This window comes from Heterodontus francisci, chromosome 16, assembly GCF_036365525.1.
Source record: "Heterodontus francisci isolate sHetFra1 chromosome 16, sHetFra1.hap1, whole genome shotgun sequence".
In the NCBI taxonomy this organism is placed as follows: Eukaryota; Metazoa; Chordata; class Chondrichthyes; order Heterodontiformes; family Heterodontidae; genus Heterodontus; species Heterodontus francisci.
Genome location: NC_090386.1, coordinates 100,896,543 through 100,919,313, shown reverse-complemented (window position 1 = coordinate 100,919,313; position 22,771 = coordinate 100,896,543). Strand labels below are relative to the sequence as shown.

Sequence of the window (22,771 nt, the reverse complement as noted above, 5' to 3'; positions counted from 1 at the left end):
TCGGGCCCCGGTTTATTCTCTCTCTCTCGGGCCCCGGTTTATTCTCTCTCTCGGGCCCCGGTTTATTCTCTCTCTCTCTCTCGGGCCCCGGTTTATTCTCTCTCTCTCTCTCGGGCCCCGGTTTATTCTCTCTCTCGGGCCCCGGTTTATTTTCTCTCTCTCTCTCGGGCCCCGGTTTATTTTCTCTCTCTCTCTCGGGCCCCGGTTTATTCTCTCTCTCGGGCCCCGGTTTATTCTCTCTCTCTCGGGCCCCGGTTTATTCTCTCTCTCGGGCCCCGGTTTATTCTCTCTCTCTCTCGGGCCCCGGTTTATTCACTCTCTCTCGGGCCCCGGTTTATTCTCTCTCTCTCTCTCTCGGGCCCCGGTTTATTCTCTCTCTCGGGCCCCGGTTTATTCTCTCTCTCTCTCTCGGGCCCCGGTTTATTCTCTCTCTCGGGCCCCGGTTTATTCTCTCTCTCTCTCTCGGGCCCCGGTTTATTCTCTCTCTCGGGCCCCGGTTTATTCTCTCTCTCTCTCTCGGGCCCCGGTTTATTTTCTCTCTCGGGCCCCGGTTTATTCTCTCTCTCTCGGGCCCCGGTTTATTCTCTCTCTCGGGCCCCGGTTTATTCTCTCTCTCTCTCTCGGGCCCCGGTTTATTCTCTCTCTCTCTCTCGGGCCCCGGTTTATTCTCTCTCTCGGGCCCCGGTTTATTTCTCTCTCTCTCTCGGGCCCCGGTTTATTTTCTCTCTCTCTCTCGGGCCCCGGTTTATTCTCTCTCTCGGGCCCCGGTTTATTCTCTCTCTCTCGGGCCCCGGTTTATTCTCTCTCTCGGGCCCCGGTTTATTCTCTCTCTCTCGGGCCCAGGTTTATTCTCTCTCTCTCTCTCGGGCCCCGGTTTATTCTCTCTCTCTCGGGCCCCGGTTTATTCTCTCTCTCTCTCGGGCCCCGGTTTATTCTCTCTCTCTCTCGGGCCCCGGTTTATTCTCTCTCTCTCGGGCCCCGGTTTATTCTCTCTCTCTCTCTCGGGCCCCGGTTTATTCTCTCTCTCTCTCTCGGGCCCCGGTTTATTCTCTCTCTCTCTCTCGGGCCCCGGTTTATTCTCTCTCTCTCGGGCCCCGGTTTATTTCTCTCTCTCTCTCGGGCCCCGGTTTATTCTCTCTCTCTCGGGCCCCGGTTTATTTTCTCTCTCGGGCCCCGGTTTATTCTCTCTCTCGGGCCCCGGTTTATTCTCTCTCTCTCTCTCGGGCCCCGGTTTATTCTCTCTCTCTCGGGCCCCGGTTTATTCTCTCTCTCTCGGGCCCCGGTTTATTCTCTCTCTCTCTCTCGGGCCCCGGTTTATTCTCTCTCTCGGGCCCCGGTTTATTCTCTCTCTCTCTCTCTCTCTCGGGCCCCGGTTTATTCTCTCTCTCTCTCTCGGGCCCCGGTTTATTCTCTCTCTCTCTCTCGGGCCCCGGTTTATTCTCTCTCTCGGGCCCCGGTTTATTCTCTCTCTCTCTCTGGGCCCCGGTTTATTCTCTCTCTCGGGCCCCGGTTTATTCTCTCTCTCTCTCTCGGGCCCCGGTTTATTTCTCTCTCTCGGGCCCCGGTTTATTCTCTCTCTCTCTCTCGGGCCCCGGTTTATTCTCTCTCTCGGGCCCCGGTTTATTCTCTCTCTCTCTCTCGGGCCCCGGTTTATTCTCTCTCTCTCTCTCGGGCCCCGGTTTATTCTCTCTCTCTCTCTCGGGCCCCGGTTTATTCTCTCTCTCGGGCCCCGGTTTATTCTCTCTCTCTCTCTCGGGCCCCGGTTTATTCTCTCTCTCTCGGGCCCCGGTTTATTCTCTCTCTCGGGCCCCGGTTTATTCTCTCTCTCTCGGGCCCCGGTTTATTCTCTCTCTCTCTCGGGCCCCGGTTTATTCTCTCTCTCTCGGGCCCCGGTTTATTCTCTCTCTCTCGGGCCCCGGTTTATTCTCTCTCTCTCGGGCCCCGGTTTATTCTCTCTCTCTCGGGCCCCGGTTTATTCTCTCTCTCTCTCTCTCGGGCCCCGGTTTATTCTCTCTCTCGGGCCCCGGTTTATTCTCTCTCTCTCTCTCGGGCCCCGGTTTATTCTCTCTCTCGGGCCCCGGTTTATTCTCTCTCTCTCTCTCGGGCCCCGGTTTATTCTCTCTCTCGGGCCCCGGTTTATTCTCTCTCTCTCTCTCGGGCCCCGGTTTATTTTCTCTCTCGGGCCCCGTTTATTCTCTCTCTCTCGGGCCCCGGTTTATTCTCTCTCTCGGGCCCCGGTTTATTCTCTCTCTCTCTCTCGGGCCCCGGTTTATTCTCTCTCTCTCTCTCGGGCCCCGGTTTATTCTCTCTCTCGGGCCCCGGTTTATTCTCTCTCTCTCTCGGGCCCCGGTTTATTTCTCTCTCTCTCTCGGGCCCCGGTTTATTCTCTCTCTCGGGCCCCGGTTTATTCTCTCTCTCTCGGGCCCCGGTTTATTCTCTCTCTCGGGCCCCGGTTTATTCTCTCTCTCTCGGGCCCCGGTTTATTCTCTCTCTCGGGCCCCGGTTTATTCTCTCTCTCTCTCGGGCCCCGGTTTATTCTCTCTCTCGGGCCCCGGTTTATTCTCTCTCTCTCGGGCCCCGGTTTATTCTCTCTCTCTCGGGCCCCGGTTTATTCTCTCTCTCTCTCTCTCGGGCCCCGGTTTATTCTCTCTCTCGGGCCCCGGTTTATTCTCTCTCTCTCTCTCGGGCCCGGTTTATTCTCTCTCTCGGGCCCCGGTTTATTCTCTCTCTCTCTCTCGGGCCCCGGTTTATTCTCTCTCTCTCTCTCGGGCCCCGGTTTATTTCTCTCTCTCGGGCCCCGGTTTATTCTCTCTCTCGGGCCCCGGTTTATTCTCTCTCTCTCTCGGGCCCCGGTTTATTCTCTCTCTCGGCCCCGGTTTATTCTCTCTCTCTCTCTCGGGCCCCGGTTTATTCTCTCTCTCTCTCGGGCCCCGGTTTATTCTCTCTCTCGGGCCCCGGTTTATTCTCTCTCTCGGGCCCCGGTTTATTCTCTCTCTCTCGGGCCCCGGTTTATTCTCTCTCTCTCTCGGGCCCCGGTTTATTCTCTCTCTCGGGCCCCGGTTTATTCTCTCTCTCGGGCCCCGGTTTATTTCTCTCTCTCGGGCCCCGGTTTATTCTCTCTCTCTCGGGCCCCGGTTTATTCTCTCTCTCGGGCCCCGGTTTATTCTCTCTCTCTCGGGCCCCGGTTTATTCTCTCTCTCTCTCTCGGGCCCCGGTTTATTCTCTCTCTCGGGCCCCGGTTTATTCTCTCTCTCTCTCGGGCCCCGGTTATTTTCTCTCTCTCTCGGGCCCCGGTTTATTCTCTCTCTCTCTCTCGGGCCCCGGTTTATTCTCTCTCTCTCTCGGGCCCCGGTTTATTCTCTCTCTCTCGGGCCCCGGTTTATTCTCTCTCTCTCTCGGGCCCCGGTTTATTCTCTCTCTCGGGCCCCGGTTTATTCTCTCTCTCTCGGGCCCGGTTTATTCTCTCTCTCGGGCCCCGGTTTATTCTCTCTCTCTCGGGCCCCGGTTTATTCTCTCTCTCTCTCTCTCGGGCCCCGGTTTATTCTCTCTCTCTCGGGCCCCGGTTTATTCTCTCTCTCTCTCTCGGGCCCCGGTTTATTCTCTCTCTCTCTCGGGCCCCGGTTTATTCTCTCTCTCTCGGGCCCGGTTTATTCTCTCTCTCTCTCGGGCCCCGGTTTATTCTCTCTCTCTCTCTCGGGCCCCGGTTTATTCTCTCTCTCTCTCTCGGGCCCCGGTTTATTCTCTCTCTCGGGCCCCGGTTATTCTCTCTCTCTCTCGGGCCCCGGTTTATTTCTCTCTCGGGCCCCGGTTTATTCTCTCTCTCGGGCCCGGTTTATTCTCTCTCTCGGGCCCCGGTTTATTCTCTCTCTCGGGCCCCGGTTTATTCTCTCTCTCTCTCTCGGGCCCCGGTTTATTCTCTCTCTCTCGGGCCCCGGTTTATTCTCTCTCTCTCGGGCCCCGGTTTATTCTCTCTCTCTCTCTCGGGCCCCGGTTTATTCTCTCTCTCGGGCCCCGGTTTATTCTCTCTCTCTCTCGGGCCCCGGTTTATTCTCTCTCTCTCGGGCCCCGGTTTATTCTCTCTCTCTCTCTCGGGCCCCGGTTTATTCTCTCTCTCGGGCCCCGGTTTATTCTCTCTCTCTCTCTTGGGCCCCGGTTTATTCTCTCTCTCGGGCCCCGGTTTATTCTCTCTCTCTCTCTCTCGGGCCCCGGTTTATTTCTCTCTCTCGGGCCCCGGTTTATTCTCTCTCTCTCTCTCGGGCCCCGGTTTATTCTCTCTCTCGGGCCCCGGTTTATTCTCTCTCTCTCTCTCTCGGGCCCCGGTTTATTCTCTCTCTCTCTCTCGGGCCCCGGTTTATTCTCTCTCTCTCTCGGGCCCCGGTTTATTCTCTCTCTCGGGCCCCGGTTTATTCTCTCTCTCTCTCTCGGGCCCCGGTTTATTCTCTCTCTCTCGGGCCCCGGTTTATTCTCTCTCTCGGGCCCCGTTTATTCTCTCTCTCTCTCTCGGGCCCCGGTTTATTCTCTCTCTCTCTCGGGCCCCGGTTTATTCTCTCTCTCTCGGGCCCCGGTTTATTCTCTCTCTCTCGGGCCCCGGTTTATTCTCTCTCTCTCGGGCCCCGGTTTATTCTCTCTCTCTCGGGCCCCGGTTTATTCTCTCTCTCTCTCTCTCGGGCCCCGGTTTATTCTCTCTCTCGGGCCCCGGTTTATTCTCTCTCTCTCTCGGGCCCCGGTTTATTCTCTCTCTCGGGCCCCGGTTTATTCTCTCTCTCTCTCTCGGGCCCCGGTTTATTCTCTCTCTCGGGCCCCGGTTTATTCTCTCTCTCTCTCTCGGGCCCCGGTTTATTCTCTCTCTCGGGCCCCGGTTTATTCTCTCTCTCTCGGGCCCCGGTTTATTCTCTCTCTCGGGCCCCGGTTTATTCTCTCTCTCTCTCGGGCCCCGGTTTATTCTCTCTCTCTCTCTCTCGGGCCCCGGTTTATTCTCTCTCTCGGGCCCCGGTTTATTCTCTCTCTCTCTCGGGCCCCGGTTTATTCTCTCTCTCTCTCGGGCCCCGGTTTATTCTCTCTCTCGGGCCCCGGTTTATTCTCTCTCTCTCGGGCCCCGGTTTATTCTCTCTCTCGGGCCCCGGTTTATTCTCTCTCTCTCTCGGGCCCCGGTTTATTCTCTCTCTCTCGGGCCCCGGTTTATTCTCTCTCTCTCTCTCGGGCCCCGGTTTATTCTCTCTCTCGGGCCCCGGTTTATTCTCTCTCTCTCTCTCGGGCCCCGGTTTATTCTCTCTCTCGGGCCCCGGTTTATTCTCTCTCTCTCTCGGGCCCCGGTTTATTCTCTCTCTCGGGCCCCGGTTTATTCTCTCTCTCGCCGTCTCTCGGGCCCCGGTTTATTCTCTCTCTCGGCCCGGTTTATTCTCTCTCTCGGGCCCCGGTTTATTCTCTCTCTCGGCCCGTTTATTCTCTCTCTCTCGGGCCCCGGTTTATTCTCTCTCTCGGCCCGTTCTTTCTCTCTCGGGCCCCGGTTTATTCTCTCTCTCTCTCTCGGGCCCCGGTTTATTCTCTCTCTCTCTCGGGCCCCGGTTTATTCTCTCTCTCGGGCCCCGGTTTATTTCTCTCTCTCTCGGGCCCCGGTTTATTCTCTCTCTCTCTCGGGCCCCGGTTTATTCTCTCTCTCGGGCCCCGGTTTATTCTCTCTCTCTCGGGCCCCGGTTTATTCTCTCTCTCGGGCCCCGGTTTATTCTCTCTCTCTCGGGCCCCGGTTTATTCTCTCTCTCGGGCCCCGGTTTATTCTCTCTCTCTCTCGGGCCCCGGTTTATTCTCTCTCTCTCGGGCCCCGGTTTATTCTCTCTCTCTCGGCCCCGGTTTATTCTCTCTCTCGGGCCCCGGTTTATTCTCTCTCTCTCTCTCGGGCCCCGGTTTATTCTCTCTCTCTCGGGCCCCGGTTTATTCTCTCTCTCTCTCTCGGGCCCCGGTTTATTCTCTCTCTCGGGCCCCGGTTTATTCTCTCTCTCTCTCGGGCCCCGGTTTATTCTCTCTCTCTCTCTCGGGCCCCGGTTTATTCTCTCTCTCGGGCCCCGGTTTATTCTCTCTCTCGGGCCCCGGTTTATTCTCTCTCTCTCTCGGGCCCCGGTTTATTCTCTCTCTCGGGCCCCGGTTTATTCTCTCTCTCTCTCTCGGGCCCCGGTTTATTCTCTCTCTCTCTCGGGCCCCGGTTTATTCTCTCTCTCTCGGGCCCCGGTTTATTCTCTCTCTCTCGGGCCCCGGTTATTCTCTCTCTCTCGGGCCCCGGTTTATTCTCTCTCTCTCTCGGGCCCCGGTTTATTCTCTCTCTCGGGCCCCGGTTTATTCTCTCTCTCTCGGGCCCCGGTTTATTCTCTCTCTCTCGGGCCCCGGTTTATTCTCTCTCTCTCGGGCCCCGGTTTATTCTCTCTCTCGGGCCCCGGTTTATTCTCTCTCTCTCGGGCCCCGGTTTATTCTCTCTCTCTCTCTCGGGCCCCGGTTTATTCTCTCTCTCGGGCCCCGGTTTATTCTCTCTCTCTCGGGCCCCGGTTTATTCTCTCTCTCTCTCGGGCCCCGGTTTATTCTCTCTCTCTCTCGGGCCCCGGTTTATTCTCTCTCTCTCGGGCCCCGGTTTATTCTCTCTCTCTCGGGCCCCGGTTTATTCTCTCTCTCTCTCGGGCCCCGGTTTATTCTCTCTCTCGGGCCCCGGTTTATTCTCTCTCTCTCTCGGGCCCCGGTTTATTCTCTCTCTCGGGCCCCGGTTTATTTCTCTCTCTCTCTCGGGCCCCGGTTTATTCTCTCTCTCTCGGGCCCCGGTTTATTCTCTCTCTCTCTCGGGCCCCGGTTTATTCTCTCTCTCGGGCCCCGGTTTATTCTCTCTCTCTCGGGCCCCGGTTTATTCTCTCTCTCGGGCCCCGGTTTATTCTCTCTCTCTCTCTCGGGCCCCGGTTTATTCTCTCTCTCTCTCGGGCCCCGGTTTATTTCTCTCTCTCTCGGGCCCCGGTTTATTCTCTCTCTCGGGCCCCGGTTTATTCTCTCTCTCTCGGGCCCCGGTTTATTCTCTCTCTCTCGGGCCCCGGTTTATTCTCTCTCTCTCGGGCCCCGGTTTATTCTCTCTCTCTCTCTCGGGCCCCGGTTTATTCTCTCTCTCGGGCCCCGGTTTATTCTCTCTCTCTCTCTCGGGCCCCGGTTTATTCTCTCTCTCTCTCGGGCCCCGGTTTATTTCTCTCTCTCGGGCCCCGGTTTATTCTCTCTCTCGGGCCCCGGTTTATTCTCTCTCTCTCTCGGGCCCCGGTTTATTCTCTCTCTCTCGGGCCCCGGTTTATTCTCTCTCTCGGGCCCCGGTTTATTCTCTCTCTCTCGGGCCCCGGTTTATTCTCTCTCTCGGGCCCCGGTTTATTTCTCTCTCTCTCGGGCCCCGGTTTATTCTCTCTCTCTCTCGGGCCCCGGTTTATTCTCTCTCTCGGGCCCCGGTTTATTCTCTCTCTCTCTCGGGCCCCGGTTTATTCTCTCTCTCGGGCCCCGGTTTATTCTCTCTCTCGGGCCCCGGTTTATTCTCTCTCTCGGGCCCCGGTTTATTCTCTCTCTCTCGGGCCCCGGTTTATTCTCTCTCTCTCGGGCCCCGGTTTATTCTCTCTCTCGGGCCCCGGTTTATTCTCTCTCTCGGGCCCCGGTTTATTCTCTCTCTCTCGGGCCCCGGTTTATTCTCTCTCTCTCTCGGGCCCCGGTTTATTCTCTCTCTCTCGGGCCCCGGTTTATTTTCTCTCTCTCGGGCCCCGGTTTATTCTCTCTCTCGGGCCCCGGTTTATTCTCTCTCTCTCGGGCCCCGGTTTATTCTCTCTCTCGGGCCCCGGTTTATTTCTCTCTCTCGGGCCCCGGTTTATTTCTCTCTCTCGGGCCCCGGTTTATTTCTCTCTCTCGGGCCCCGGTTTATTCTCTCTCTCTCTCTCGGGCCCCGGTTTATTCTCTCTCTCGGGCCCCGGTTTATTTTCTCTCTCTCGGGCCCCGGTTTATTCTCTCTCTCGGGCCCCGGTTTATTCTCTCTCTCTCGGCCCCGGTTTATTCTCTCTCTCGGCCCCGGTTTATTCTCTCTCTCTCTCGGGCCCCGGTTTATTCTCTCTCTCTCGGGCCCCGGTTTATTCTCTCTCTCTCTCGGGCCCCGGTTTATTCTCTCTCTCTCGGGCCCCGGTTATTTTCTCTCTCTCGGGCCCCGGTTTATTTCTCTCTCTCGGGCCCCGGTTTATTCTCTCTCTCTCGGGCCCCGGTTTATTCTCTCTCTCTCGGGCCCCGGTTTATTTCTCTCTCTCGGGCCCCGGTTTATTCTCTCTCTCGGGCCCCGGTTTATTCTCTCTCTCTCGGGCCCCGGTTTATTCTCTCTCTCGGGCCCGGTTTATTCTCTCTCTCTCTCGGGCCCCGGTTTATTCTCTCTCTCTCGGGCCCCGGTTTATTCTCTCTCTCTCTCGGGCCCCGGTTTATTCTCTCTCTCTCGGGCCCCGGTTTATTTCTCTCTCTCTCGGGCCCCGGTTTATTCTCTCTCTCGGGCCCCGGTTTATTCTCTCTCTCTCGGGCCCCGGTTTATTCTCTCTCTCTCGGGCCCCGGTTTATTTCTCTCTCTCGGGCCCCGGTTTATTTCTCTCTCTCGGGCCCCGGTTTATTCTCTCTCTCGGGCCCCGGTTTATTCTCTCTCTCGGGCCCCGGTTTATTCTCTCTCTCGGGCCCCGGTTTATTCTCTCTCTCTCGGGCCCCGGTTTATTCTCTCTCTCTCGGGCCCCGGTTTATTCTCTCTCTCTCTCGGGCCCCGGTTTATTCTCTCTCTCGGGCCCCGGTTTATTCTCTCTCTCTCTCGGGCCCCGGTTTATTCTCTCTCTCTCGGGCCCCGGTTTATTCTCTCTCTCTCGGGCCCCGGTTTATTCTCTCTCTCGGGCCCCGGTTTATTCTCTCTCTCTCGGGCCCCGGTTTATTCTCTCTCTCGGGCCCCGGTTTATTTCTCTCTCTCGGGCCCCGGTTTATTCTCTCTCTCTCTCGGGCCCCGGTTTATTCTCTCTCTCTCGGGCCCCGGTTTATTCTCTCTCTCGGGCCCGGTTTATTCTCTCTCTCGGGCCCCGGTTTATTCTCTCTCTCTCGGCCCCGGTTTATTCTCTCTCTCGGGCCCCGGTTTATTCTCTCTCTCGGGCCCGGTTATTCTCTCTCTCTCGGGCCCCGGTTTATTCTCTCTCTCTCTCGGGCCCGGTTTATTCTCTCTCTCTCGGGCCCGGTTTATTCTCTCTCTCTCGGCCCCGGTTTATTCTCTCTCTCGGGCCCCGGTTATTCTCTCTCTCTCGGGCCCCGGTTTATTCTCTCTCTCGGGCCCGGTTTATTCTCTCTCTCTGGGCCCCGGTTTATTCTCTCTCTCTGGCCCGGTTTATTCTCTCTCTCTCGGCCCGGTTTATTCTCTCTCTCGGGCCCGGTTTATTCTCTCTCTCTCGGGCCCCGGTTTATTCTCTCTCTCTCGGGCCCCGGTTTATTCTCTCTCTCTCGGGCCCCGGTTTATTCTCTCTCTCTCGGGCCCCGGTTTATTCTCTCTCTCGGGCCCGGTTATTCTCTCTCTCTCGGGCCCCGGTTTATTCTCTCTCTCTCGGGCCCCGGTTTATTCTCTCTCTCTCGGCCCCGGTTTATTCTCTCTCTCGGGCCCCGGTTTATTCTCTCTCTCTCTCGGGCCCCGGTTTATTCTCTCTCTCTCTCGGGCCCGGTTTATTCTCTCTCTCTGGGCCCCGGTTTATTCTCTCTCTCGGGCCCCGGTTTATTCTCTCTCTCTCGGGCCCCGGTTTATTCTCTCTCTCTCGGGCCCGGTTTATTCTCTCTCTCTCGGCCCGGTTTATTCTCTCTCTCTGGGCCCCGGTTTATTCTCTCTCTCTCGGGCCCGGTTTATTCTCTCTCTCTCGGGCCCCGGTTTATTCTCTCTCTCGGGCCCGGTTTATTCTCTCTCTCTCGGGCCCCGGTTATTCTCTCTCTCTCGGGCCCCGGTTTATTCTCTCTCTCTCTCTCGGGCCCCGGTTTATTCTCTCTCTCTCTCGGGCCCGGTTTATTCTCTCTCTCGGCCCCGGTTTATTCTCTCTCTCTCTCGGCCCCGGTTATTCTCTCTCTCGGCCCCGGTTTATTCTCTCTCTCTCGGGCCCGGTTTATTCTCTCTCTCTCGGGCCCCGGTTTATTCTCTCTCTCTCGGGCCCCGGTTTATTCTCTCTTCCGGGCCCCGGTTTATTCTCTCTCTCTCTCGGGCCCCGGTTTATTCTCTCTCTCTCGGGCCCCGGTTTATTCTCTCTCTCTCTCTCGGGCCCCGGTTTATTCTCTCTCTCTCTCGGGCCCCGGTTTATTCTCTCTCTCTTGGGCCCCGGTTTATTCTCTCTCTCGGCCCCGGTTTATTCTCTCTCTCTCGGGCCCCGGTTTATTCTCTCTCTCTCGGGCCCCGGTTTATTCTCTCTCTCTCGGGCCCCGGTTTATTCTCTCTCTCTCGGGCCCCGGTTTATTCTCTCTCTCTCGGGCCCCGGTTTATTCTCTCTCTCTTGGGCCCCGGTTTATTCTCTCTCTCTCGGGCCCCGGTTTATTCTCTCTCTCTCGGGCCCCGGTTTATTCTCTCTCTCTCGGGCCCCGGTTTATTCTCTCTCTCTCTCTCTCTCGGGCCCGGTTTATTCTCTCTCTCTCTCTCGGGCCCCGGTTTATTCTCTCTCTCTCTCGGGCCCCGGTTTATTCTCTCTCTCTCTCGGGCCCCGGTTTATTCTCTCTCTCGGGCCCGGTTTATTCTCTCTCTCTCTCGGGCCCCGGTTTATTCTCTCTCTCTCTCTCGGGCCCCGGTTTATTCTCTCTCTCTCTCGGGCCCCGGTTTATTCTCTCTCTCTCTCTCGGGCCCCGGTTTATTCTCTCTCTCTCGGGCCCCGGTTTATTCTCTCTCTCGGGCCCCGGTTTATTCTCTCTCTCTCTCTCGGGCCCCGGTTTATTCTCTCTCTCTCTCGGGCCCCGGTTTATTCTCTCTCTCGGGCCCGGTTTATTCTCTCTCTCTCGGGCCCCGGTTTATTCTCTCTCTCTCGGGCCCCGGTTTATTCTCTCTCTCGGCCCCGGTTTATTCTCTCTCTCTCTCTCGGGCCCCGGTTTATTCTCTCTCTCGGGCCCCGGTTTATTCTCTCTCTCTCTCGGGCCCCGGTTTATTCTCTCTCTCTCGGGCCCCGGTTTATTCTCTCTCTCTCTCGGGCCCCGGTTTATTCTCTCTCTCGGGCCCGTTTATTCTCTCTCTCTCTCGGGCCCCGGTTATTCTCTCTCTCTCGGGCCCGGTTTATTCTCTCTCTCTCTCGGGCCCCGGTTTATTCTCTCTCTCTCTCGGGCCCCGTTTATTCTCTCTCTCTCGGGCCCGTTTATTCTCTCTCTCTCTCGGGCCCCGGTTTATTCTCTCTCTCTCTCGGGCCCCGGTTTATTCTCTCTCTCTCGGGCCCCGGTTTATTCTCTCTCTCTCGGGCCCCGGTTTATTCTCTCTCTCTCTCGGGCCCCGGTTTATTCTCTCTCTCTCGGGCCCCGGTTTATTCTCTCTCTCTCGGGCCCCGGTTTATTCTCTCTCTCTCGGGCCCCGGTTTATTCTCTCTCTCTCGGGCCCCGGTTTATTCTCTCTCTCTCGGGCCCCGGTTTATTCTCTCTCTCTCGGGCCCCGGTTTATTCTCTCTCTCTCGGGCCCCGGTTTATTCTCTCTCTCTCGGGCCCCGGTTTATTCTCTCTCTCTCTCGGGCCCCGGTTTATTCTCTCTCTCTCGGGCCCCGGTTTATTCTCTCTCTCTCGGGCCCCGGTTTATTCTCTCTCTCTCTCGGGCCCCGGTTTATTCTCTCTCTCGGGCCCCGGTTTATTCTCTCTCTCGGGCCCCGGTTTATTCTCTCTCTCTCTCTCGGGCCCCGGTTTATTCTCTCTCTCTCTCGGGCCCCGGTTTATTCTCTCTCTCGGGCCCCGGTTTATTCTCTCTCTCGGGCCCCGGTTTATTCTCTCTCTCTCTCGGGCCCCGGTTTATTCTCTCTCGGGCCCCGGTTTATTCTCTCTCTCTCTCGGGCCCCGGTTTATTCTCTCTCTCTCGGGCCCCGGTTTATTCTCTCTCTCTCGGGCCCCGGTTTATTCTCTCTCTCTCTCTCGGGCCCCGGTTTATTCTCTCTCTCTCGGGCCCCGGTTTATTCTCTCTCTCTCGGGCCCCGGTTTATTTTCTCTCTCTCTCTCGGGCCCCGGTTTATTCTCTCTCTCTCGGGCCCCGGTTTATTTTCTCTCTCTCTCTCGGGCCCCGGTTTATTCTCTCTCTCTCGGGCCCGGTTTATTCTCTCTCTCTCGGGCCCCGGTTTATTTTCTCTCTCTCTCTCGGGCCCCGGTTTATTCTCTCTCTCTCGGGCCCCGGTTTATTCTCTCTCTCTCGGGCCCCGGTTTATTTTCTCTCTCTCTCTCGGGCCCCGGTTTATTCTCTCTCTCTCGGGCCCGGTTTATTCTCTCAGTTCACACCCACTTGCCTGTATATCCGGCACCGAGATCCGGGACTTTCTCAGCTGGAAGTTGTTCTGGATCAGTTTCCGGGTTATGATGACGGATGTTAATCCGGCCAATCAGCGCTCGTTGCCTAGGCGGAAGTGACCTTGCCGTTACCGGTGGCACGTTGCCCGGAGACCAAAGTGAGGCCTGGACCCCAGGCCCAGAGACACAGCCCGTGCGAGCAGACAGAATCCGAGCCCCGGCTCCAGGCCCCGCAATGGCGGTCCGCGCTTCCTTCGAAAACAACAACGAGATCGGCTGCTTCGCCAAACTCACCAACGCCTACTGCCTGGTGGCGATCGGCGGCTCCGAGAACTTCTACGGGTGAGAAGTAGGGAGGGCCGGGGGGTGCGGGGAGAGGGAGGGGAGGGAGAGGGCTGGGGCCTGGAGAACAAGCTGGGCCCGAGCCCGGGCCTGACGTAGGGAATCCCTTCATATTAATAGTAAAAGCAGGAGTTGGGCCCGTTCGGAAGCTCGCAGTTGTTTTGTAAAGTTAAGGTAGGGCAGGTCAGCCCCAGTGAGTGGAATGTCCAGCCTGGATTATGTGGGAGGTCATGGACACTCCATGTGTTCCAGACAAACACATCTGCAGGAAGCGTCACCGCTGCACAAGCTTGAGCTCCAGGTTTCGGAACTCGAGCAGCGGCTGGAGTCACTGTTGTAAAGCCTGGCTACCCGATCTGAACCTGACCAAACCCAACTACATGTGTCATAGTCGGGTCTATATTCTGTGTCCAGCGTTGGGCTTCGGGTCAGGTTCGGGTTGGCTGTGGTCGGGTTGGGCCAGGTCAGGGTTTAATTTTATATCCAAGCCAGGCTTTTATACTGTTGTGCATCCGCAAGGCAGAGGACTACGTGGATAGCAAGTTTATGGGAGGCGGTCACACGTTTAGGAGCATGCAGGCAGAGAGGGAATGAGTGACCACCAGGCAGGCAGTGCAGGAGTTCCCCGAGTCGATTTCACTTGCTAACCGGTTTTCCATTTTGGATACTGGTGAGGGCAATGGTTCCTTAGAGGAGTGCAGCAAGAGCTAAGTCTGTGGCACCATGGTGGCTCAGCTGCACAGGAGGGGAGGAAAAAGAGCGATAGGGGATTTATTAGTTAGGGGAACAGACAAGTGTTTCTGCAGCCGTAGACATGACTCCAGGATGGTGTGATGCCTCCCCAGTGCCAGGGTCCAGGATGTCGTAGAGTGACTGCAGGAGATTCTTCTGAGGGAGGGTGAACAGCCAGAGGCCGTGGTCCACTTTCGTACCAACAATATAGGTAGGAAGAGGGATGAGGTCCTGAAAGCAGAGTTTAAGGAGTTCGGAAAAAAGTTTAAAAGCAGGATCTCAAAAGCAGCAATCTCAGGATTACTCTCAGTGCCATGTGCTATTGAGCACAGGAATAGGAGGATTAAGCGATTTAACACATGGCTGGAGAATTGGTGCAGAAGGGAGGGCATCAGATTTGTGAGGCATTGGGATCTGTTCTGGGGTAGGTGGGACCTGTACAAGATGGACGGTTTGCATCTTAGCAGGACCGGGACTAATGTACTAGTGCTGTTGGGGAGGGTTTAAACTAAATTGTCAGGGGTAAAACAAGAAATGCTGGAAATACTCAGCAGGTCTGGCAGCATCTGTGGAGAGAGAAGCAGAGTTAATGTTTCAGGTCAGTGACCCTTCATCAGAACTGACAAATGTTAGAAATGAAATAGGTTTTGAGCAAATAAAGTGGGGGTGGGGCAAAAGAGAACAAAGGGCAAGGTGTTGTCAGGGGGTTGGGAATTCAGAGAGAGCTCAGATTGGAGGAAAGCAGAACAGGTAACGGAGTAAACCAGTACTAAGCAAAATTGGAAGGCAGACGAGACAAAGCCAAACATCAAACTGGTTCTTAATGAGGAATAATGTTAAGAGCACTCTGTCTGAATGCACGCAGCTTTCGCAACAAGGTAGATGATTTGAAGGCACAAATAAAGGTAAATGGGTATGATTTAATTGCCATTTCGGAGATGTGGTTACAGGGTGACCAGGACTGGGAACTGAATAGGCAGGGATATTTGTCCTTTAGGAGGGATAGGTGGAGGGGAAAAGGAGGTGGGGTAGCGCTGTTAATAAGGGACGAGATTAGTACGTTAGTGAGAGAGGATCTTAGATCGAAGGAGCAAGATGTAGAATCAGTTTGGGTGCAGCTAAGAAACAGCAAGGGGCAGCAATCATTGTTGGGAGTTGCTTATAGGCCACCAAACTGTATTAGTAATGTTGGGTATGGCATAAATCAAGAAATTAGAGCTGCATATTATCTTTGGCCTCCTTATCTCGAGAGACAATGGGTAAGCGCCTGGAGGTGGTCAGTGGTGTGTGGAGCAGCGCCTGGAGTGGCTATAAAGGCCAATTCTAGAGTGACAGGCTCTTCCACAGCTGCTGCAGAGAAATTTGTTTGTCGGGGCTGTTACACAGTTGGCTCTCCCCTTGCGCCTCTGTCTTTTTTCCTGCCAACTGCTAAGTCTCTTCGACTCGCCACGCTTTAGCCCCGCCTTTATGGCTGCCCGCCAGCTCTGGCGAACGCTGGCAACTGACTCCCACGACTTGTGATCAATGTCACAGGGTTTCATGTCGGGTTTGCAGACATCTTTAAAGCGGAGACATGGACGGCCGGTGGGTCTGATACCAGTGGCGAGCTCGCTGTACGATGTGTCTTTGGGGATCCTGCCATGTACCATGCGGCTCACATGGCCAAGCCATCTCAAGCGCCGCTGACTCAGTACTGTGTATATAGCATGGGCAATACAGTAATAATGCACGACTTCAATTTACATACCAATTGGGTAAACCTAATTAGCCCTACTGCTGTGGTGGATGAATTCTTGGAATGTGTACGAGATGGGTTTCTGGAGTAGTATGTTGCACCAATTAGGGATCTGGCTATAATAGATTTAGTATTATGCAATGGGAAAGGGCTAATTAATAAACTTGCTGTAAAAGAGCCATTAGAAAATAGTGACCACAGTATGATCGAATTCTACATTAAGTTTGAAAGAGATATAGTTCATTCTGAAATTTGGTTCTTAAATCTGAACAAAGGAAACTATGAAGGCATGGGGGCAAGTTGGCTATGGTGGATTGGGAAAACACAATAAAATAAAAGCAAAATACTGCAGATACTGGAAATCTGAAGTAAAAACAAGAAATGCTGGAAATACTCAGCCAGTCTGGCAGCATCTGTGGCGAGAGAAGCAGAGTTAACGTTCAGGTCAGTGACCCTTCATCAGAACTGGCAAAGATTAGAAATGTGATAGGTTTTAAGCAAATAAAGCAGGGGTGGGGCAAGAGATAACAAAAGGCAAGGTGTTGATAGGACAGGGTCACAGAGAATAACTGACCAGAAAGTCATGGAGCAAAGGCAAACGGTATGTTAATGGTGTGTTGAAAGACAAAACATTAGTGCAGAGAGGGTGTTAATGGACAGAAAAATGGATAGCCCTGGGCCCAAAGCACAAACATGAAAAAAACAATGGATGGGCACATGGTGAGAAACATGAATGATGGAACAAACTGAAATAAAATAAAAAGAAAAAAGAAAAAAAAACTGAAAATAAAAAGGGGGGCCCATCATGCTCTGAAATTATTGAACTCAATGTTCAGTCCAGCAAGATTTTTTTTTGTCATGTTTGTGCTTTGGGCCAGGGCTGTTCATTTTTCTGTCCAGTAACACCCTCTCTGCACTAACACTTTGTCTTTCAACACACCATTAACATACCGTTTGCCTTTGCTCCATGACTTTCTGGTCAGTTATTCTGTGACCCTGTCCTATCAATACCTTTTACTTTTGTTCTCTCTTTCCCCATCCCTGCTTTATTTGCTTAAAACTTATTACATTTCTAACCTTTGCCAGTTCTGATGAAGGGTCACTGACCTGAAACTTTTACTCTGCTTCTCTCTCCACAGATGCTGCCAGACCTGCTGAGTATTTCCAGCACTTTCTTGTTTTTATTTGGGAAAATACATTAACAGATTTGACGGTATACAAGGGACTTGCAAAAATGAGGAACTGAAAGTAATTAGTATCAATAAAGAGGTAGCACTTGAAAAATTAATTGGATGGAAAGTTGATAAATCCCAGAGCTACATCCCAGTGTATTGAAGGAGGTGGCTTTCGAGATAGTGGATGTATTAGTGATTATCTTTCAAAATTCTGTAGATTCTGGAAGGGTTCCTGCAGACTGGAAAGTAGCAAATGTAACCCCACTATTTAAGAAGGGAGCGAGAGAGAAAACTGAGAACTACAGACCTGTTAATTTGACGTCAGTAGTAGGAAAAATGTTAGAATCTATTATAAAGGATGCGATAACTGGATATTTGGGAAATAATATGATTGGGCAGAGTTTAATATGGATTTGTGAAAGAGAAATCATGTTTGACAAACCTGTTGGCATTTTACTGAGGATGTTACTTGTAGCATAGATAAAGGAGAACCAGTGGATGTGGTGTATTTGGATTTTCAGAAGGCTTTTGATGAGGTCCCACACAGGAGTTTAGTAAACGAAATTATAGCACATGGGCTTGGAGGTAATATACTGCAATGGTTTGAGAATTGATTAACAGGTTATGAGGACAGATTGCAGAAACTGGGCCTGTATTCTCTAGAGTTTCGAAGAATGAGAGGTGATCTCATTGAAACATAACATTTTTACAGGACGTGACAAGGTAGATGTGGATAGGATGCTTCCGCTGGCTGGTGAGTCTAGAACAAGGGAACTCCATGTCGGAGTAAAGGGCAGGCCGCCTAGGACAGAGATGAGGTGAAATTTCTTTACTCAGGGTTGTGAATCTTTGGAATTCTCTACCCCAGAGAGCTGTGGAAGCTCAGTCATTGAGTATGTTTAAAGTAGAGATTGATAGATTTCTAAATACCAATGACAGGGAATATGAAGATAGTGTGGGGGAAAAAGGCATTGAAGTGGATGATCAACCATGATCATATTGAATGATGGGGCAGGCTCGATGGGCTGAATGGCCTCCTCCTGCTCCTATGTTCCTAAATCAGTGTCCTCCTGTTCTGGAACCTTTTGGCCAATAGGAACAGTTTCTCCTGATCTATTCTCTCCAGACCCCTCATGATTTTGAACACCTCTATCAGATCTCTCAATCTTTCTAAGGAGAACAGTCCCAGCTTCTCCAGTCTATCCACATAACTGAAATTCCTCATGCCTGGAACCATTCTTGTGAATTTTGTTTGCACCCTCTCTCATGCCTTAACATTCCTCCTGAAGTGTGGTTCCCAGAACTGGACACAAAATACTCCAGTTGAGACTGAACCAGTGTTTTATACAGGTTTATCATAACATCCTTGTTTTTGTACTCTATCACCCTGTATATAAAGCCCACATCCCATATGTTTTATTACCTGCTCTCTCAACCTGCCCTGCAATCTTCAATGATTTGTGCACATATACCCCCAGGTCACTCTGTTCCTGCACCCCGTTTAGAATTGTAGGCGGCACAGTGGCGCAGTGGTTAGCACTGCAGCCTCACAGCTCCAGGGACCCGGGTTCAATTCCGGGTACTGCCTGTGTGGAGTTTGCAAGTTCTCCCTGTGTCTGCGTGGGTTTTCTCCGGGTGCTCCGGTTTCCTCCCACAAGCCAAAAGACTTGCAGGTTGATAGGTAAATTGGCCATTATAAATTGTCACTAGTATAGGTAGGTGGCAGGGAAATACAGGGACAGGTGGGGGACAGGTGGGGATGTTTGGTAGGAAAATGGGATTAGTGTAGGATTAGTATAAGTGGGTGGTTGATGTTCGGCACAGACTCGGTGGGCCGAAGGGCCTGTTTCAGTGCTGTATCTCTAATCTAATCCTTTTATTTTGTTTCTCCTCGTTCTTCCTACAAAATTAATTACTTCACACTTTTCGGCATTAAATTTCATCTGCCACTTGTTTGCCCATTCCACCAGCCTGTCTCTGTCTGCTTGAAGTTTATCACTATCCTCCTCACAGTTCACAATACTTCCAAGTTTTGTGTCATCTGCAAATTTTGCAATTATGCCCTGTGCACCCAAATCTAAGTCATGAATATATATCAAGAAAAGTAGAGGTCCTAACACCAACCCCTGGGGAGCCCCACTATATAACTTCCTCCAGTCTGAAAAATAACCGTTCACCACTACTCAGTTTCCTGTCACTCAGCCAATTTTGTATCCATGCAACTACTGACCCTTTTATTCCAAGGGCTCAAACTTTGCTAACAAGTCTGTCATGTGGTACTTTATCAAATGCCTTTTGGAAGTTTGTGTACACTACATCAACCTCATTACCTTCATCACCCCTCTCCGTCACCTTATCAAATAATTCAAACAAGTTAAACACGATTTGCCATAAACAAATCTCTGCTGGCTTTCCTTAATTAATCCACATTGGTCCACGTGACTGTTAATTTGTCCTGCTTTGTCGTTTCTAAAAGCTTTCCCAGCATTGAGGTTAAACTGATTGGCCTGTAGTTGCTAGGTTTATCCTTACACCCTTTTTTGAACAAGGGTGTAACATTTGTAATTCTGCAGTCCACTGGTACCACCCCTGTATCTAAGGAGGATTGGAAGATTATGGCCAGTGCTTCTGCAATTTCAACCCTTGCTGCTATCAGTATCTTTGCATCTCATCTGGTCCTGGTGACTTATCAGATAGGCTGGCTGTACTTAAAATTGATACGTCACCAGGACCAAAAGAGATGCATCCGAGGATACTGAGGGAAGTAAGGGAGAAAACTGCAGAGGCAGTGGCCATAATCTTCCAATCCTCCTTAGATACAGGGGTGGTGCTGGTAACTCTCAAGGATCCTCACATTCTTCTTAAAGTGTGCTGATCAGAACTGGGTAACAACGACCTAGATAGGACTAGGAAGGAGTTATGCATAGAGAATGTGAGCAGCTAGGGGCTAAATTGAAAAGCAGAATCTCTAAAGTAATAATCTCTGGATTATTTACCTGAGCCATGAGCAAATTGGAGTAGGGTAAATAAGATTAGAGAGTTAAATATGTAGCTCAAAGATTGATGTGGAAGAAATGGGTTTCAATTCATGGGCACTGGCACTAGTACTGAGGAAAGTGGGAGCTGTACCATTGGGATGGTCTTCACCTGAACCGTGCTGGGACCAGTGTCTAAATACTTCTTAAATGTTGTGAGAATTCCTGCCTCTACCACCCGTTCAGGTAGTGTGTTCCAGATTCCAAGCACCCTCTAGGTAAAAACATTTTTCCTTAAATCTCCTCTAAACCTCCTGTCCCTTACCTTAAATCTATGCCCTCTGGTTATTGACCCCTCCGCTAAGGGAAAAAGTTTCTTCCTATCTGCCCTGTCTCTGCCCCTCATAAGTTTGTATCCCTCAATCAGGTCCCCCTTCAGCCTGCTCTGCTCTAAGGAAAATAACTCCAGCCTATCCAGTCTCTCTTCAAAGCTGAAATGCTCAAGCCCAGGCAACATCCTGGTGAATCTCCTCTGCACCCTCTCCAGTGCAATCACATCCTTCCTATAGTGTGGCGACCAGAACTGTACACAGTACTCCAGCATTGGCCTAACTAGCGTTTTGTGCAACTCCATCATATCCTCCCTGCTCTTATATTCTGTGCCTCGGCTAATAAAGGCAAGTATCCCGTATGCCTTCATAACCACATTATCTACCTGTGCTGCTGTTTTCAATGCTCTATGGACAGGTACACCAAGGTCCCTCTGTACTTCCTATGGTCTTACCATCCATTGTATATTCCCTTGACTTGACTTGTTAGTACTCCCAAAATGCACTTCACGGGGACCTGGACAGGCTAAATGAATGTGCAAGAACATGGCAGATGGATTATAATGTGAATAGGTATGAAGTGATTCACTTTGGTAGAAAATACAGAAAGGCAGAATATTTCTGAAATGGTGAGAGGTTGGGAAGTGTTGATGTACAAAGGGACCTGGGTGTCCTTATTCATGAGTCACTAAAAGCTAGCACACAGGTGCAGCAAACAATTAGGAAGGCAAATGCTATGTTGGCCTTCATCGAAAAGGGATTTGAGTAATGAGTAAAGATGTCTTGCTGCAATTGTATAGAGCCTTGCTGAAACTGCACCTGGAGTACTGTGTACATTTTGGTCGTCTCTTCTCAGGAAGGATATACATGCCATAGGGGGAGTGCAAAGGACATTCACCAGACTAATCCCTGGGATGGTGGGATTGTCTTATGAGGAGAGATTGAGATGTGGGTAGGATGTTTGGTGAATTGAGAACCAGGGGGCGTAGACTCAGAATAAGGGGTAGGCCATTTAAAACTGAGATGAGGAGAAATTTCTTCACACAAAGGGTGGTGAATCTTTGGAATCCTCTACCCCAGAGGGCTGTGGAAGCTCAATCATCGAACAATCTGGATACTAATGACATCAAGTGATATGGGGATAGCGTGGTAGCGATGAGGTAGATGATCAGCCATGATCTAATTGAATGGTGGAGCAGGCTCGATGGGCTGAATGGCCTACTCCTGTTCCTATGTTCCAAACTGGACACAATACTCCAGTTGTGGCCTAACCAGAGCTTTATAAAGGTTCGGCATAACTTCCCTGCATTTGTACTCAATACCTCTAGTTATGAAGCCCAAGATCCCATATGCTTTGCTAGCTACTCAACATGTTCTGCCACCTTCAAAGAAATTGGCCCATGAGCCCCCAATGACCCTCTGTCACTGTACACTTAAATTCCATCTGCCACTCATCTGCCCATTCTGCTAGTCTATATGTGTTTTGTTGCAGTTGATTGATGATATCCTCACTGTCTGCCACAACTCCAGGTTTGATAAACTTTGAAATTTTACTCTGTATTCCAACATCCAAGTCACTTATATATTTGAAAAAGCACTGGTCCTAGCACTGATCCTTGGGGAACACCAGTGTCTAAGATCCTCCAGTCTGAAACCAATTTTTTGTCTATCCAAGCTGACACTGACCCTCCTATTCCATGAGCCTCAATTTTTGTTAACCAGCCTTTTATGTGGTACTTGTCAAAGGCTTTCTTAAAATCTATTTCTGTCTATTTCCCAAAACAGCCTCTCAATTACTGACTAATTCGGGTCAGTTTTTACTGACAGCCATCAATCAAAGGAAACTTTCATCCAATGACTCAAAGATTGGTGGCACAATAAGCAGTACAGATGCGAACATAAAATTACAGCGACATCGATAGATTGAGTGGGAAAAACTTGGGCACTTGTCTGCAATACAACTAAGTGTGAGGCCATCTATTGTAGACCAGAATAAGGATAGATTAAGTATATTTTAAATAGTGAAAAGCTAGGAACAGTGACATCCAAAGAGATTTAGAAGTCCATGTTCACAGATCAATAGAATATAATAGTCAAAAAATCAAAAATGCTAATGGAATGTGAGTGTTTATCTCCAGAGGGCTAGAGTATAAAGCAGCAGAAGTCATACTTCAGCTATAGAAAGCCCTGGTTAGACCACATCTGGAGCACTGTGTACATTTCTGGACACCGCATCTTAGGAAGATATATTGTCCTTGGAAGGAGTCCAGCACAGATTCACCAGATGTTACTTGGTCTCCAAGGTTTAGATTATGAGGAGAGATTACATACACTAGGCTTGTATTCCCTGGAATTTATAAAGTAATGGGGTGATTCGGTTGAGGTTTTTTTAAGAAGCTTGAAAGGGATTGATAAGGTAGGTTGGGAGAAACTTCCGCTGGTCAGGGGGAGTCTACGACAAGGGCACATAACCTTAAAATCAGAGTCAGGCCGTTCAGGAGAGAAGTTAGGAACCACTTCTTCATGCAAAGGTAGAAGTGTAGAACACTCTGCCACAAAAAGCGGTAGATGCTAGCTCAGTTAATCATTTTACATCTGAGATTGATATGTTAGTCAAGGGTATAAAAGGATATAGAGCCAAGTTAAGCAGATGGAGAGAAGGCACAGGTCAAAAAAAGAAACGGAAATGAACTAGCCAGGCATATAAAACAGATTATGTGAGCTTTTACAAATTATGAAAAAAGGAGTAGCTAAAATGAACCATCTCCCTTGATGTTCAATGGCATTACCATTGCTGAATTACCCCCACTATCAACATCCTGGGGGTCACCATTAACCAGAAACTGAACTGAATCAGCCACATAAATGCTGTGGCTACAAGAGCAGATAGAGGCTGGGAATTCTGCAGTGAGTAACTCGCCTCCTGACTCCCCAATGCCTGTCCACCATCTACAAGGCCCAAGTGAGGAGTGTGATGGAATACTCTCCACTTGCCTG

General features: G+C 51.5%; 1 protein-coding gene across 1 annotated transcript in view; it reads left to right on the top strand.

Annotated features, from left to right (window-relative positions):
• Positions 1-12,595: 12,595 nt before the first annotated feature.
• eif6 (eukaryotic translation initiation factor 6) overlaps positions 12,596-22,771 on the top strand; it is a 161,083-nt gene continuing 150,907 nt past the window's right edge. The window contains exon 1 of the mRNA XM_068048745.1: positions 12,596-12,828. Within this exon, the coding sequence (XP_067904846.1) occupies positions 12,722-12,828 (107 nt within the window). The 5' untranslated portion in view covers positions 12,596-12,721. The remainder of the gene's footprint in view (positions 12,829-22,771) is intronic.